This window comes from Procambarus clarkii, chromosome 80, assembly GCF_040958095.1.
Source record: "Procambarus clarkii isolate CNS0578487 chromosome 80, FALCON_Pclarkii_2.0, whole genome shotgun sequence".
NCBI lineage: Eukaryota > Metazoa > Arthropoda > Malacostraca > Decapoda > Cambaridae > Procambarus > Procambarus clarkii.
The window spans coordinates 18,608,579-18,626,477 of record NC_091229.1 but is presented as its reverse complement, the minus strand read 5'-3'; the positions used below and the strand labels follow the sequence as shown (position 1 = coordinate 18,626,477).

At 37.8% G+C, this 17,899-nt stretch overlaps 1 protein-coding gene across 5 annotated transcripts in view; it reads left to right on the top strand.

The window, feature by feature from the left end:
- The first annotated feature begins 8,127 nt into the window (after window positions 1–8,127).
- Window positions 8,128–17,899, top strand: part of Creld (Cysteine rich with EGF like domains) — a 28,575-nt gene continuing 18,803 nt past the window's right edge. For all 5 annotated transcript variants that reach the window (XM_045727834.2, XM_069314858.1, XM_069314857.1 and 2 more), the window contains exons 1-7: window positions 8,128–8,284; window positions 8,945–9,161; window positions 11,134–11,280; window positions 12,167–12,364; window positions 14,479–14,640; window positions 16,304–16,454; window positions 16,985–17,080. In XM_045727834.2, coding sequence (XP_045583790.2) covers window positions 8,946–9,161; window positions 11,134–11,280; window positions 12,167–12,364; window positions 14,479–14,640; window positions 16,304–16,454; window positions 16,985–17,080 — 970 coding nt within the window. In that variant the 5' untranslated portion in view covers window positions 8,128–8,284; window position 8,945. The remainder of the gene's footprint in view (window positions 8,285–8,944; window positions 9,162–11,133; window positions 11,281–12,166; window positions 12,365–14,478; window positions 14,641–16,303; window positions 16,455–16,984; window positions 17,081–17,899) is intronic.

Genomic DNA, 17,899 nt, shown 5'->3' with positions numbered 1-17,899 from the left:
CATCCTGTGGGCGGTAGCGGAAAGGGTAACAGAGGCACATAATGGGCTCAGGGACTGTGCGTTGCATAAAGCCAAAAATTGGTCGCAGTTACAGCCCCGCTCCTGTGCCAGGTAAGTCCACTACGGGCTCACCATAGTCCGTGCTGTTTGGAACTTTTCGTTCAGAGTAGCTGAATCTAAAACAACAACAACAGCCAAAAATGATCGTACTAGAAAATGGAAGAGGCTCGCGAAAGTAACGTTCCGTCCCGTGTTATGTTTTGGGTTCTCTGGTTCAAGTACGTTTATTGAGACAATAAAATACATCTCAAATGGATAGAGTAGCTTAGGCTATTTCTACCCTCCTCTACTTCAAGTCCTTCAAGAGGGGCACAAATCCAGTGAGTACAAATCCATAAATCACATTACAAGAATCACATTTTACATTATAGTATACACAGCATGTACATTATAGTATACACAGCATGTACATTATAGTATACACAGCATGTAAGTGTTATACTCTTGTGGCAAAAATCCTTGCAGCTCCTAAGTATACTATCATACCATTATCACACATCCAAACAATTTGACGTAATACACTACTTATTTCCTTATTTCTATAGTTATCAATAAGTTGATACTAATACGTACTGATTTAAGGTGTAGGCGTGCGGTATACTACATAATTTACATTCCTTATGGGTTCTCTGGTAGGTTAGGAGAGGACATTTTAGATTGCCCGTTTTCGTGACCATGAGAAGCCTTAGGAGGACGGACTGCATTATTAGTCTATGGTGTAGTCCACTGTGCTACCTTACCTTGAGGTGTTTCCGGGGCTTAGCGTCCCCGCGGCCCGGTCGTCGACCAGGCCTCCTGGTTGCTGGACTGATCAACCAGGCTGTTGGACGCGGCTGCTCGCAGCCTGACGTATGAGTCACAGCCTGGTTGATCAGAGTACAGTAGCTTGCTAAGTTATTTCACAAAAAGCTCTCGTAATTGCTGCTGCCTTGTTTAACAATAGAACTGTTATTATTTTCAATCATATTTAATGATTGAATATTTTCATACCATCATCATTATTAATATTCAATATTATCATATTATCAGCAGATTCTGATATTATATACTTGGGCATTATTAAGGCCTTTGAAAACTGCACGGTAGATTGATAAGGCACCCAATATAAGAGACCTCATTAACTGTATCAGGACGTATTTATTTATATATTTTATGTATTTATGTACATTTAGGATTGCAAGAGTACATATAATATCGGTGTTCTTACATTCTTGCAAAGCCACTAATACGCATAGCGTTTCGGCCAGGTATATCATATAATAAAAATAGTTTTTATTTACAAAAAGGTACAATGGGTTGGGTGAGATTACATATAAGATTGGTATTCTTACATTCCCTTAAAGTCAATAACACGCATAGCGTTTCGGGCAAGTCCTAACCTAATATATCAGATAAGATGAAAAGGTACAATGTAGCATGGTTTTATATCAACAAATAACTACAATGTAAGTTGACTGAGGTGATTACACTGGTAAGGATATATGTCTTAATTACTAATATTTGGGTAAGTGGGTAGTACAAGATTCAGTGTGAGTATGAAGGACATGGTAGGAAACTATGAGGATGAAATAAGGTACTTTTTGGTTCCTGGGGCCAGATTCACGAAAGCACTTGCGCAAACACTTACGAACCTGAACATCTTTTTTCAATCTTTGGCGGCTTTAATTGTTTCCAATTATTAAACAGTTAATGAGCTCCGAAGCACCAGGAGGCTGTTTATAACAATAATAACAGTTGAATGGGAAGTTTTCATGCTTGTAAACTGTTTAATAAATGTAACCAAAGCCGTCAAAGATTGAGGAAAGATGTACACGTTCGTAAGTGCTTGGGTAAGTGTTTTCGTGAATCTCGCCCCAGGAGATGGGTTGGACAATTGTTTAATTCATCAGGGGAGTGAATTCCAATGACTGGGCCCTTTTATTTGCATAAAGTGTTTGCACAGATTTAGTCTGACTCTGGGGATATCAAAGAGATATCACACAAGGAACACAGAATCAACGTAACTCGGATAACATAAGAATAGGGAACAGCGGCATGTATGTGTTCTGGAACTCTACCCTGAGATCCCCTGCAGGTGTTCATTTTATATATAGATTATATAGATACAATAGTAAAAATAACACTAAGGAGGTCAATAAACCCTGGCGCAAATTTAAAAATGCAACAGGAAAAATACATAAGACTCAAAATGGACTAAGAATTGGCAGATGCAATTCAATGCTGACAATTATAGTATTATATAAGCCAAGAAAAATAAATAATTCAATAATTAAGCCGTTTTGAGGGGAGATGAAACCAATGTCTAACCACGAGGAAAATGAATCAGGAAATTCCTCGAGTACTTTCGTATTAATCAATACATCTTCAGAAGGATGAATATTACGTCAGTGGTGGATATATAGGCAGGAATGAGGTCAGCTGAGGTGAAAACCCATATCTTGGGTTCACAAACTGAAATTTACACTATAGTACGACATAGAATGATCATCAAGGCAAATGGAGGGGGGGGCGGGACCTTAGACAAGCCGCCGGATTCCTGTCCTTGTCGAGGACACTAGTGTTAGTGGTCCTCGGGTAAATTCAGGTAAATAAATTAAAAGAGACTGGGATAAAATAAAGAAATGAATAAAAATGTTAAATGGAGGATACAAATAGCCTACTAAAATTATAAACTTAAGTTAGAACATGAAACGATGAATTTCAGTTAGATATATTTAGATTTAGAAAACAGACTAACACTGGTTTTGAAATAGGGTTGCAAATCAATGAAACATCAAGTTACCAACATATTAAACGCATATTTTACTGCATTATACCTTGAAATAATCCTCAAATTATGCTACAATTTACCTGTTGATAACCCTCAAATTTCACTTTAATGTACCTACTAATCTTTGTCAAACTTCCTTACAATGTACCTGTTAAAAATTTTTTTTTAATTTTGCTAGAAATTACCTACTTAAAATTATCTGATTAAGGACCTGCCCGGAACGCTATGCGTGCTAATGGCTTTACAAAAAACTTCAATGCTATGTACTCTCATAAACCCAATGTACCTTCTTGTATATATATATATATATATATATATATATATATATATATATATATATATATATATATATATATATATATATATATATATATATATATATATATATATATATATATATATATATATATATATATATATATATATATATATATATACATCCGTTTAGGGGGACCTTTGACAAGCTGCTAGCTTCCTGTTCTCGTCGATGCCACTAGAGAGAGAGAGATATGTAGTGGCCCTCGGGTAAATTCAGGTAATATTCGCAGTTGGAAGGCTAAGAGGCCGTGAGACAAATGTATACTTACAGAGAAGCCACATGACCTTGTATGTGTAGAGGAGGAATGTTGACATAACACCCGGCCGCCTGTCGTGTTCATACTAGGCTGTCTGAAGTGTTCCACCTAGGAGGCGCCTTCCACGTCCATACTAGGCTGTCTGAAGTGTTCCACCTAGGAGGCGCCTTCCGTGTACATACTAGGCTGTCTGAAGTGTTCCACCTAGGAGGTGCCTGTCGTGTCCATACTAGGCTGTCTGAAGTGTTCCACCTAGGCGGCGCCTTCCACGTCCATACTAGGCTGTCTGAAGTGTTCCACCTAGGAGGCGCCTGTCGTGTCCATACTAGGCTGTCTGAAGTGTTCCACCTAGGAGGTGCCTTCCGTGTCCATACTAGGCTGTCTGAAGTGTTCCACCTAGGAGGTGCCTTCCGTGTCCACACTAGGCTGTCTGAAGTGTTCCACCTAGGAGGCGCCTTCCACGTCCATACTAGGCTGTCTGAAGTGTGCCACCTAGGAGGCGCCTTCCGTGTCCATACTAGGCTGTCTGAAGTGTGCCACCTAGGAGGCGCCTTCCGTGTCCATACTAGGCTGTCTGAAGTGTGCCACCTAGGAGGCGCCTTCCGTGTCCATACTAGGCTGTCTGAAGTGTGCCACCTAGGAGGCGCCTTCTATGTCCATACTAGGCTGTCTGAAGTGTGCCACCTAGGAGGCGCCTTCCACGTCCATACTAGGCTGTCTGAAGTGTGCCACCTAGGAGGCGCCTTCCACGTCCATACTAGGCTGTCTGAAGTGTGCCACCTAGGAGGCGCCTTCCACGTCCATACTAGGCTGTCTGAGGTTCATACTAGCCTGTCTGAGGTGTCCCACCTATGCACCTTCGATATCTATACTTGGCTGGCTGAAATGTCCCACTTAGGTGCTGTCCATGTCCGTACGCTGATCACCGTGTCCACATAAACTGATAAATGGTAAAGGTAGTGAGGTAAGACAGTTAGGCTGCTTCAGATGTCCTCTGTTGGCGAGAGAGCGGACGCTACTACTGGTCACTTGCACAGATGAACCGTGATTCTCAGCCCCCCACTTCCCCCTCCCCATCTACACACGCAGGACCGTAAGCCATTTTTAGTTTCCCATTATTGTGGCTCCCCTTAAGCGATCGGTTAATCTTGACCTTTCTAAGGATCATAAGAATGAAGCAGAACCACTACACCACAGTCTCCGTGGTGTAGTGGTAAGACACTCGCCTGGCGTTCCGCGAGCGCTATGTCATGGGTTCGTATCCTGGCCGGGGAGGATTTACTGGGCGCAATTCCTTAACTGTAGCCTCTGTTTAACGCAACAGTAAAAAAAAATGTGTACTTGGATGAAAAAACGATTCTTCGCGGCGGGGATCGTATTCCAGGGACCATAGGATTAAGGACTTGCCCGAAACGCTACGCGTACTAGTGGCTGTACAAGAATGTAATAACTCTTGTATATATCTCAAAAAAAAAAAAAAGAAGGCCTATTGGCCTATACGAGGCAACTCCTATTTATATGCACCCCTATCTCATTCATCTATATGTCTAACCTACGCTTGAAATAATCAAGTGATGCTACTTCTATTATGTTAGACGGTAATGGGTTCTACAAATCAACAACCCTGTTACCGAACCAGTATTTACCCAGGTCTTTCCTAAATCTAAACGTATCCAATTTTATCCACCCAATTAAGGAAGGGAACTATCAGGTGGAAAGTGCCAAGCCAATACGACTATATAGCACTGGGAAGGGATCAGGATAAGGATTTGGGATAGGACGGGGGGAAGGAATGGTGCCCAACAACTTGGACGGTCGGGGATTGAACGCTAATCTGCATGAAGCTTTTTTTAGGCCTTCTGCAGTTACGCCCTTTAGGCCTTCTGCAGTTACCTTCATTCTAATGTTCTTAATTTATACCCAGTTTCGTGTTCTATTTTGTGTTGATATTTTTAATATCTTATTAATATCCCATGCACGCTCTTAACCCACTCGAATATCCAGCACATAGGTTCGAATCCTCTTTACGGCTCCTGTGGATTTTTTCATTAATATGTCACGATAATGTGATTTCTCTGTATATTATTATTATTGTTAATGGTATTATCACTATTCTCAGTATTAATAACAATAAATGTTATCGTGTTTTTATGTCAAGACGATTTATGTAAAGTAATTATGTAAAATCTATCGAAACTCATTTTCTTCCACTGTCAACCTTAACTCTTAAAATATATGGTTAAGTAAAGTCATTAATTACACCAATCAATACTGCTCCAGTTTTGTTTCCAAGACCTGTTGACATTCATTCACCACGAAAACAAAACAAAACACAAATAGCTTTTCACGCTATTATATATCAGTCATTATTATGTCGCATATTAAATGGTCGATGGAGTGCTGTAATTTTTAAGGCATGTTAATTAGTTTCTGTGATAAGCGCGTTAAGTCGAGTTAACCCCATTCGCCACACGGCAAGGTAATGAGACAGCCTAATGTAACGTTGAATCATCGTTAATTCAACGCTGAATTAACGATTAAATGGACGTTGAATCAACGGCAATTCAACGTTGAATCAGCGTTAATTCAACGTAGAATCAACGTTAATTCAACGTAGAATCCATGTTAATACAACGTCGAATCAACTTTATTTCAACGTTAAATCAATGTTTATTTAACGTTGATTCAACTGTGAATCACAATAATTAACATTCTACAGTTAATTATTCTTTTAGTTTATCGTGAACAAAGATAACATTTGGAAAAATCCTCTTCCAATTAAACCAAGATGCAAAACACAAATAGTCAGAGGGGCAGAAGCCCTAAACAAGAAAATAATCAACACAGAATATGTAGTCATATTCAGAGTCATATAAATTTCATACACCACTGATCCTTATAGAACAACTTTAGGGGTTTCGTGTATAAATAAAGAGTTCAGTAGCGCCTTTGGTTTTATTTCCCGCGTTTATGGTTTGTATTCCAACGTGGATAGTGTGCACAGCTGTGTCGGTTTCTGATTGGCTGCTGAATGAAGATTGTGTTTCTTAGTTTCAGTGGGAACTGTATATATTATCTTTATTGGTTTTATTTTAAAGGTTTTGAATATTAATTTATATGTGTAAGATTATACGAATGTACATTCGTTGAAACAAATTAATTATCATGCTTTTAGTTATCTGATTGTCCCCACGTATTTGTCTGATATGAACGCATTAACAAATCCCTTTGCAAATGTGGATCTTGAAACAGATCGCATTCTGTCACTTAATGACTAGTGTTTCAATTTGAAAGTTATAATAGACAAATATTAACTCTGCATTAAATATATTAAAATAAAATAAAAGAAGTTAATATATATTAACTGTTTCAACTGAAACTTGACAGCATCAGCCAGTAATGGCAGACGACACCAGTCCCGAAGTCTGGTACGCGAACGTCATGTATCACATTCCATTAGGAATATAATTCTCGTTGTCGAAGGCATGAAGAACTTGAACTTGCTATGTATATACATACCTTAGGCTTGTATGGAGCCCCCACCCTCTTCCCAAGGTTGAATTACTGACTTTCCCCAGAATGTAACCCCTACATCAGTTCCCAACTCACAGATAGGTACCTATGTACTGTTAGGTGAACAAAGGCATTAAAGGTGAAAGGAAACGTGTCTAACCATGCCTGTCTAATAAGGGATCAAACCCGGGATCCCCGAGTGTAATTCGGCAGAACAAGAGCGCTTGGGCAACGTTTCCATCTATCTGATGTGTCTATTCAGCTAGCAGTGATTAGGTTACCTGGAGATAATTGTATACCTGTTAAATAATAGGTTAGCTGGGAAAGGCTAATAGTAGTTGACCTAGCCCACCGGGTACTTCGATAAGCTTCAGTATACAAGCTTCTTGTCTCCAACGATAGGAAAGCAAATGGTTTCTCATTTATTGTCGGGACTAAACAATTATCGAGGTTTCCCATGAACAACCTTGCCTAGGGTGCAACCCTTAGCAGGAGATGCTTTCTAATTAGTAGGGTAATAATCACGTATCATCAGCTACCAACTGAAGCCGTAGAGGGTTCAGCTGGTACAGTTCTACATTAAAACTAAACCACACTCCAGAAGATGAGGAGACGTAGGGTTCTGTCGTCTTCTTTAAATGTCGTCTTTACATTATAGTAAAGCCTCTAGCACGCATAGCATTTCGGACAGGGCTTTAATCCTAATTTTCCCCCTGAATACGACCCGTCAAATCATTTAACGATACCCATTCACTGCTGGGGTGAACAGAGGCAACAATTAAGGACTTGCGCCTAGTCAATCCTCCCCTGGCTAGGATACACAGTATGAACCCCGCTCGACCCAGGAAGCGCGGGGCGAATTATTATAATTAATAATTATTATATGTTGTCACTTGTTACCCCTTAATCATATTATATGTAACCGTCTGTGTTATGTACACCTATACATATAATATGTTATGTACAAGTACGTATTGTATATACACCTAAACATACATACGTAACATATATACTTAACATATACATTTGCCCGAACAGAATGATTAGCTATGCGTGCTAGTGACTGTATAAGAATGTAATAATCCTGTATATATAACAAAAAATAATAAATAAGTACATGTTACACGCACAAGTTACAGTTTTGTATTATATACACGTGTAATAGATTTTTCCAGAATTAAGAGAAACGTTAAATGCTAAAGGCACGACGGATGGTGACGGCGGCGGTGTTGTGTTTTGGTTGGTCAGCTGAGCAGGCTGGCTGGTGTGACGCCGACGGCCACTTTCCGTGTCCTCCTGCTGCTCCTGCTGTCTTGCTCCTCCGTCAGATATACAGCTGCTGATGTGACCGTCTTGAAGTCAGCAGGTAGCATGTGAAGTAGTGTTGGTCTGTTAGGGTAGTTTAGCCTACATATAGGCACTCGATAGGGCTGAAGGTTAGTGTAGTTTGGTCTATCACTGGGCACTTGCCAGGTGAATGATTAATGTAGTTTGGCCTACACATAGACACTCGATAGGTAGAAGGTTAGTGTAGTTTGGTCTGTCAATGGGCACATGATACATGAAGAGTTAAGTGTATCTTGGCCTGCCAGTAGGCATGCTGCGATTGGAAGGTTATCTGAATATTAGGTTATGTCGTTCTTTTCCAACTTATTAACTTAAAAATAGATATAATGTCCTGAAATTCTTGGAACCTAAGTTAACCTAGCCAACTCTATTGTATCCAGTAAGTCAAGAAAAACATTGTTAAATGATGAGAACTACTTGGAAAGGGGGGGCAGAGTTCCTCGATACATCTCGAGCTTTATTACACGAATTGATGGTGATCCAAAATGGACTGAAATGTTACCATTTCCTTCATTTTCAGATTTGTGATATGGGTGTCTTATCAATTACAATTATTATCTATGTGGTTGTTTGGTACATGTGAATTTTATTAAAAAAAAATGCATTTTGAGAGCGCTTTCATGGGTGTAGAGCCAAAGTATTATCTTGAATAATTGTTCATGTATCTGCACATCTTCAGAATGCATCGGCTGTGCAGGAAGGAAGTTCTGGTTGTGGTTGTGGTGGGGCTTAGTTGTTTGGTAGCTCAAGTGATACCAGATACTGACAAGAGTAAAGGTGCTGCCGGTACCAGTAGTAGCGGTGACGCAGACAAAAACAAGAATAAAGAGAATCTGAAGTCTGCCAAGTTACCTCCCTGTGCTGCCTGCAAGACCCTGGTGGAATCCTTCCAAAAGGTATGGATCAAGACAGTGATACACATGACTGTACTGTACTAAGAATATGGTGAGAATAGCAGGTTTTATTGCAGCAAAATCATCTGTAAACAAAATTTGGTTTGGAACTTTATTTTTTTTGTGGTATTTTTTTGTTTATATACATTTCAGAGTTAAAGTTTGTGTAAAAATTTTTAGAGGCCTGTTAATTTATGCTGGTAAAATTATTGGTATTGTATGAACTTGGTTATCCAAAACCACTGATCAGAATATTTGGGTTATTTGTGTGCTAATAATTTCCTGCAAAACTGTGCCATATCCGGACAGAAATCAGGGATTTGACCAGATAAAGCAGACTGGCATAAAGTCAGAGTTAAGTCCGGATAATTTTCTGGCAAAATTTTTCCATATCCAGACAGAAATCTGGGTAACTTGAGAGCAGGTTACATAAATTTTTAAGAACTAAATTTGAAAATGTACAGTATCAAACAAAAAAAAAACTACAAGGTAAGCTGAAATTTCTATTTAAATTATGTTTGATTTGTAGTGTGAAAATTTGAGTTATGTTGGCTGTGGTACAAAAAAAAATTGAATATGGTAATTTTTTAATTTCCCTAGTAAGAATTCTGCTTATCCAGATGTCTGGCTTATCCAGTGAGGGGTCCTTCTAATATAGTCTGGATAAATGATGTTAGACAGTATCTTCCTTCTGCTGCAGGATGATGTTGAGTGTAGACCTTTGCTGTCTGGGAAAACTATTACATGTATGATATAAAGTATTGGCACACTTCAAGGCAATTACACAAATTTGACCTAGGTGTTACTCATGCCTTTGTGCTTCTTGGTCAAACATACAGTACATGGAAAACAAAATTCTGGTTGGGATTACTTGGACTGCTGATACCAATCATCTTAATCATTCATTAATCCAACTACAGTATTTGTATGGAACCAGGTACTCTCCACTATAGCCTTGACATACACAAAACTTTTAATTTATAAAAATGTAAGTACAGTAATGTATCATGATTAAGGGAGGGGGGGGGATGATAAAAAGTTCAAAGTCTAGAGGATGGCCTTGTAGTATACTAGTGAAGAGAGCATGTGGCTAGTACAAAAGTGTATACACAACCAGGGCCAGTCGATATTTCTTAAAAATGATATATACCCTCTACAATATAGTATTTTTCTGTACCAGTTTTTAATTTCAAATATGTAAAGGTTTTTAATTTTTGAATGAGGCCGGCACATATAGGATTATAAATTATTTGTGTGTGTGTGTGTGTGTGTTCACGTATCGTAATTTTGTGTCCACACACATGCCGGCCTGATTTACGGCCCAACCACTTGGACTGGACAGTAGAGCAACGATCTCACTTCATGTGGGCCAGCATTCAATCCCCGACCGTCAAGGGGGTTGGGCACCATTCCTACCCTGTCTCATCCCAAATCTTTATCCTGACCTCTTCTAAGTGCTATATAGTCGTATGGGCTTGGTGCTTCCCCCCCTGATAGTTCCCTTCCCCCTTATGATAATTTTCTGTGGAACCAGTGCAGGCCAGTACTGTATATTCCACTGGAAGTTATAATAGCTTCCTTTGTTACTGTCATTCTGGGGAATTACTTAGTTTGAGCAGAAGTGTTGTATATTGCATGTACAGTAGTAATAGAGTAGTTATATTATTTGTTAATTTTTATTTTCATGTTTTATGGTACTCTCCAAAATCTGGATAAATGAGAGAAACCTTCCTTCAACTGCATTCATACTGCTTTTTGAAGACTTGATGATAATTTTCAAATATGATGTTTAGTGATTTCCACTGGATTGGGCTTATTTAAGGAAGATTCCACTACACATTACTTACAATATCATAACTTAAGATTTAACAAATGCAAAAGGCCATGTTTTACCAAGGTTAAAAATTAAAAAAAATTGTAAGGGACATCTGAGAATTAATTATTTATATGATTTTTGTGTTTTTTTTCCGTATAGGGAATCGAGTCGACTGCTCGTGGGAAGTTTGAAGGCGGAGACTCTGCTTGGGAAGCAGAGAAAATGGTGTCTTATAAAAAGTCTGAAGTGCGACTGATAGAAATTCAAGAAAAAATGTGCAAGGATGTCGAGAGAGGTCAAAAACAGGTGAGTAAATGTCTGGGATGTTGTTTTGAGTACACAAAGCAATATGACCTAACGACAAACTTTGTGGTATAGAACATAAAAGGGAGTATGTAGTTTTTATTTATTTATTTATTTGTAATGATTGGCATCCAATGCTGAACAAAAAGGTTACGTTCCCGGAAAACCTTGTGTTTGGTGACATTGCATTTCACAAAGTTAAAAACCAATTGTTTCCATATTTCAATTCATGTCATTAAACAACATTGCTTATAATCAATACCACTTGCACGTAAATTGCATTTGATGGGTTCTCAAGTTTTTAACAGCAATTAACAAATAAAATGAGTACAATATACACCTGGAATGTACCTGAAGTGGGTTCTGAGAGTTCTTCTCTTGAAGCCAAAGTCTGGGGCCAGGTTTGTCTTGTGATGACAAGATGTAAAGGCTGTTGCTTGGTACAGCCCTCAGGCTCCCATATTCATTACACCTCATCTGGTCCTGCACGGTCCCACACGTTGATGAGTAACAGACATACAAGTGAGACCAGTCATGGAGTGTGTTATAAAATAGTTACACATCACTGTTGTCAACTCAAAAATCCAGGATTGATTGATTCCAGTCCCATTCCTAACTTTAAAATACTTCACAATTTTTTTTTTTTTCCCAAAATTTTGGGGTATTCTCTTCACAAATGAATAATACAGTACATAGGTATATATTTTTCCATCTTTATACATAGTATATATTTTCTCTAAAGAGAGTTTTACAATTTGTCTATATACACATGCAATTTAGGTTTATGCAAGACATCTATAACGTCACTCTTATAGATGGCATTCATCAACACCTCAAACCTCGCATGCTGTACGTTTTGGTAACTTTAATTGTATGCATTCTTGGCTAGTGTGAAGCTGGTGCAGAGGCACACGAGGGACTGCTGGAAGATTGGTGGTTCCGGGAGCAAGAGACACAGCCTGACCTACACACGTGGCTGTGTATCGATACCCTACGAGTGTGTTGTCCCGCCAATCATTATGGGCCGCGGTGCCTACCGTGCAAAGGGGGTATAGACAACCCTTGTAGTGGGAATGGCAAGTGTAAGGTACATTATTGTTGTTTGGTATTTTATTGTTACTGCAGAAAAAATGAATTTGTAGTTTACATGCAAACACTTAATAGCAAACTTGACTTTGGGAATAAGTGTATTGGGAATTGCTGGTTAATTATTTTTTATTGATCTACTGAACTGTATAATATATAAAATATAGGAACATCAAGTAATTAAAGCATAATTTTTTAAAATAAAAACATTATAAAAGCAGTTTTGATATGTTGTTTGGCTTGGTTTTAGGAATGATTCATTTCATTTGAATAATTCTTGTAAATGCTATAGCTAATAGTTGTAGTTGTAACAGTTGGAAGAGTTGTAGCTATGTAAAAGTGGAATGTCATAATTATCACAACTAGTGCTCACTTTTATGGGTTAGGAAGCACCAGACTGGAGAAAAAGTGTATTTATATACAGTATTGTGAATGTAGTGATCAAAAAGTGGCATTCATCTATTAATTTTAGCATCCATTCTCTAAGGCATCATATATAAACACTGAAAAGCAGCATCTCACCCTTTCACAAGACCTGGGGCCAGATTCACGAGGCAGTTAAACAAGTACGTACAAACCTGTACATCTTTTCTCAATCATAGCAGCTTTGTTTACAATTAAATGGTTAATGAGCTCCGAAGCACCAAGAGGCTGTAACAATAACAAGAGTTGATTGGGAAGTTTTCATGCTTGTAAACTGTTTAATAAATGTAACCAAAGGCATCAAAGATTGAGGAAAGATGTACAGTACACGTTCGTAAGTACATGCGTAACTGATTTGTGAATCTGGCTCCCTGGTGTACAGTACCTCCTTTCAAATGGCTGCCCTCTATCCCTGTTCTTAACCATGTTGTATACATTGTTCACACTCGATTCCCCGTACTCCAACACTCGCTCACCAAATAAACCTATAAGCTTCCTTCGCTAAAGAGATGAAACCAGAGGGCTGCATGAAGATATAATATTACCTATCCTTATACTGTAAATAGATAAGCGATGGTTGTGTGCTGAGAACTTGAAAAAAAAAAATGAATTTGAGCAGTAAAAATAATCAAATAAAAAGCCATATGTAGTTTTAAAAAAATGGACTAAGAAATACAAATGCCATTGTGTAAAATATAAATACAAAGAAGTTGCAAGACTGAGGAGAATCATTCAAATTGGTTTGTTCATGTTGAACAAATAGATGATGATGACTAGAAAAGAAAATGTGTGTGAGTGAATTTGAAGGAAGCAGACACTTAACCGCTGCACTGTGCACCTATGTGACACTCCTGTGGTGCGGACCCAAAAAATTTATTAAAACAATTTTTTCTTCTTAATATTGCTAGAATAAATATATATATAAAAAAATCTGGTGGTTGTAAGCACCACTGATGAAACGACTCGTGTTGTGTGCAGTTTCAAAGTTAATTTCTATATAAAAATTATTTTGATTGCCTTTTATACGCCTCGCATATCTGCTTCAACATTCTTATTGCACAAACTTTAAGAAAGGTTTTAATATTTTTTGATTGGTACTAAATTCTGGTTGTCAGACTTGCTAAGGGATCCATGCTTAAAATATTGCATTTAACTTGTAACATATTTGATAAGATTGGACAGTCACTGGAGACCCTTGGCATCCCACTCAAAAAAGGCCCAACAGTGCAATTTTTGGGTTGCATCCCAGGGGTTTATGAACCATTTCCATCGGCGAAGACTCGAAGCCTTGCGTAACTTCTACACAAACAAGTCTATCTTTGACTATTGTGAGGAATTTTAAGTGTGGTCTCCTTATTGGAACACAACACAAGGTTATCACTATAACTGGCTCTCTACCTATTGGTTCAGTGCTATTATCATCATGATGTTCATTATCCTCTTGCCTCAAGTGATGCATCATTCAATACCCCCCTCGAGTTGACCCAAATATAATCCTAGAATTTGACCTTATTAGTTTATAAGCATGACTAAAACACACTTTTATTTTATTTTGAACAGACTGTAGGCTACAAGCTGTCATATATTCAATAATTTAGTTAAAAAACACACTTAAGGGTGTAATATTGAATAACTATTTTGTACTAATCATTGCCTTGGCCTAAACATTTTATCATAAAATAACATTTACAGGGTGCAGGAACAAGGAAAGGCAGCGGAGATTGTTCTTGCAATCCAGGTTACAAGGGCGACATGTGTGACTCGTGTAGTTACGGCTACTATGAGGCGTACAAAGATGACACGAAACTCCTGTGTGAAGAGTGCCACAAGTCCTGTAATGGCCCATGCAGTGGAGTAAGTGGCATAATGTTTCAGTATCCATGTCTTGCATTAATGAAATGTTCAGTTTTCAAACTATGCCAGAAACAAAACATATAATCGAGGGTGCGTACTTATTTGTTGCCAAAATATAACACGGTTACTCTTTTTAGAAGGAATTTGGTCTTATTGTGTGGGAATACTGCAGTGGATTGCAAATATTTTCGTTATTTATATACAAGAGTTCTAACATTCTCGTACAGTCACTAGCATGCATAGTGTTTCGGGCAAGTCCTTAATCCTATGTTCCCTGAAATATGCCAAATCATTTAACAACCAGGTACCCATTTTACTGTTGGGTAAACAGAGACCACAGTTAAGGATTTATGCTCGGTAAATCCTCCCCGACCAGGATATGAACCCAGGCCAAAGAGCTCGCGAAATGCCTGGTGAGTGTCATACTACTACTACACCACGCAACCCGTTCTCGCACTTTCTTAGTCAATAATGACTTATTAAATATGTGCATATGTGACATACTAAACATACTAGTTTACCTTTAAAAGCTTCATAGAAAACACCGACCTTACCTAACCTTCTTAGTATGTTAAGATAAGCATCTTATTGCTTTGTAATTACAATTATTACTTAACCTATACCTATAATAGGTTAAGTAATAATTGTAATTACGAAGTAATTACAATTATATTATTACAATTATTTATACAATTATATAATTGTAATTATAACCTATACCTATAATAGGTTAAGTAATAATTGTAATTACGAAGCAATAAGATGCTTATCTTAACATACTAAGAAGGTTAGGTAAGGTCGGTGTTTTCTATGAAGCTTTTCAAGGTAAACTAGTATGTTTAATATGTCACATATGCACGTATTTAATAAGTCAATATTGACTATACGAAAGTGCGAGAACGGGTTGCACCACGGATACTGCTATGAATCCCATCTGAAACTGCGGATCTGGATATAAAGCAATTGTGTGTAGTCTTCTGTGTGTGAGGCTTAACCTGAAAAGTTATGGCATGTTCATATTTAATACATTTTCAACTTGGTTGGATTTGTTAAGTGTATGGGTGTTGATTTTGTGTTGAAATTAGTGTAATAAATATGTGATTTGCAATTACTGTCAATAAGTTTAGGTTGTTTACTAATAGATTTGCAAACAAATTTATATTTTTTTTTGGCTTGGAAATTGTTATTACACTAGAGTACAGTGACCATTACCTGTGCCTGCTAAGCTCTCATCTAGTTTATTATCTACTTATCCTAGAGTAAGTGTGCTTTGGCTAGATATCTGTGAGGTAAAAAACAAACTTCAGAAAGTTTGTGAAAGTCTGTGAAGAAAACAAACTTCGCCGCAATGAATAATTTGAGTTGATGAAAAAGATTAATAGAAAATGCAATGACAAACTAGTTTATAATCTTAGGTGAAAGTTATAGTGAAGGTGTGTGTATTTTGGGTTTCTCACATTGTTTCTAATTCTTATTTTGATAGTGCTGTATGAAATTTTTGTATGGTATGGATTCGGAGAAGATTAGCTTAATAAAAAAATATCCCTACACTTGAGAATGGTCCAGGACAGACCGAAACGTTGTCGTCCCTTCAATTTCTAGTGTGTGGTTGGGTCAGCATATTTCAGCCACTTTATTGTGACTTGAGTTCCTTCCATTTCAGCCTGGTCAGAAATCTTGTGTGGCATGCAAGGCAGGATGGCTTATGGACACGGAGAAAGGTTGTTTGGACGTCAATGAGTGTGCCTTCAACAAATCACCTTGCAAAAGAAGCCAGTTTTGTGTGAACAATGAAGGAACATACACCTGCTTAGGTTAGTCCATAAAAAGTTCAATTACGTTGGTGCATCCCTCTGAATAAAAATTTGGTGCAGATTTACAATTTCTTTTGTCTTCTGTATGGGCTCGGTAATCTGAATTCAGGTAACCCAAGTGAATTTGCATTCATTGTTTTTGAGTAAATGGTGGAAGTAACCACATAACTGAATTTGTTAATTTTTGGACAATGGTCTTTGATATATTTTCCTATTAGTGCTGGTAATATTCGCTCCATAGTTTTCTTCAAATTATTAATAATTTTAACCTTGTTTAAACTTGTATAAAGTATTGATTTTTCAGCTTTTAAGAATTTAAAACAATTTAATGAATTGTCGACGAAACCTCGGCTAATGTGTGTAGTTCAGTTTCCATACTCTTGCTGCCAATAAATCTCCATGCCACTTCATTTGCGATCAAGAAGTTCTTGAACAAAAATAATGGTGTCAAGTTTTATCTAGCATAAGATGATACTGTATTTATAACAACATTGTATCAAATCTAGATTTTACTCTATTATTTGTTTCAGAATGTGATAAGGCATGTAATGGGTGCACAGGCGATGGCCCCGACATGTGTGAAAAATGTGCTGAGGGACACGTGTTAGATAAGGACATGTGTGTTGGTGAGTAGAAGGCTATTATGTATGCTGTAGATACAATTTTTGGCATGATGGATTTTATTTGGTTAGCTGTGTTTGTAGATTAGTACATTTATTGGTGTATTTTTAATATATTTTTCCCCATCACATGATGCAACACACTATTTGCATGCCTCTTATTTTTTTCCATGAATATTTGTGTAATGGTTTCTGCAGTCTGACAATATTTTTAGTTTTTAATCGTTATGAAAGTCAAATTGCCGTGTGGGACCCTGGCCTGAAATTTCAGTATTATCACATATCCTAGATACTTAAACCTTGTATCAAAATTTTGGTAGCATTAATTTTGTAAATATATTATTATTATCTACTTAATTATGAGGTGTATCTTCTATGGTTTAATTTTTGAAAGATGTTAGTGACTACTTCCGTCCAACTGTCGTTCCGCCTAGCTCACTGTTTGCAGTTCCACCGTCAAGGGTCATGAACCATGTTAACTTGTGTTAAATGTATGAGACAACTACTTCTGATTTTATTCTGTGGTGCAATATGTCACAAGTTCAAGGTCAAATATGTCAATATTGTAATGAAGGAGAGCGATGATTTGTCACCTACAAATCCACATTTAGATTTCATTCAACATTGTTACTAAATGCAAGGCATCAGTTCTTTTATCTAATTCTGAAGGACTGTTCTATAAATGTAATGAGCCGGTGGCTGAGCGGACAGAACACTGGACGCGTGATCTTGTGGTCCCGGGTTCGATCCCGGGAGCCGGCGAGAAACAATGGGCAGAGTTTCTTTCACCCTGATGCCCCTGTTACCTAGCAGTAAATAGGTACC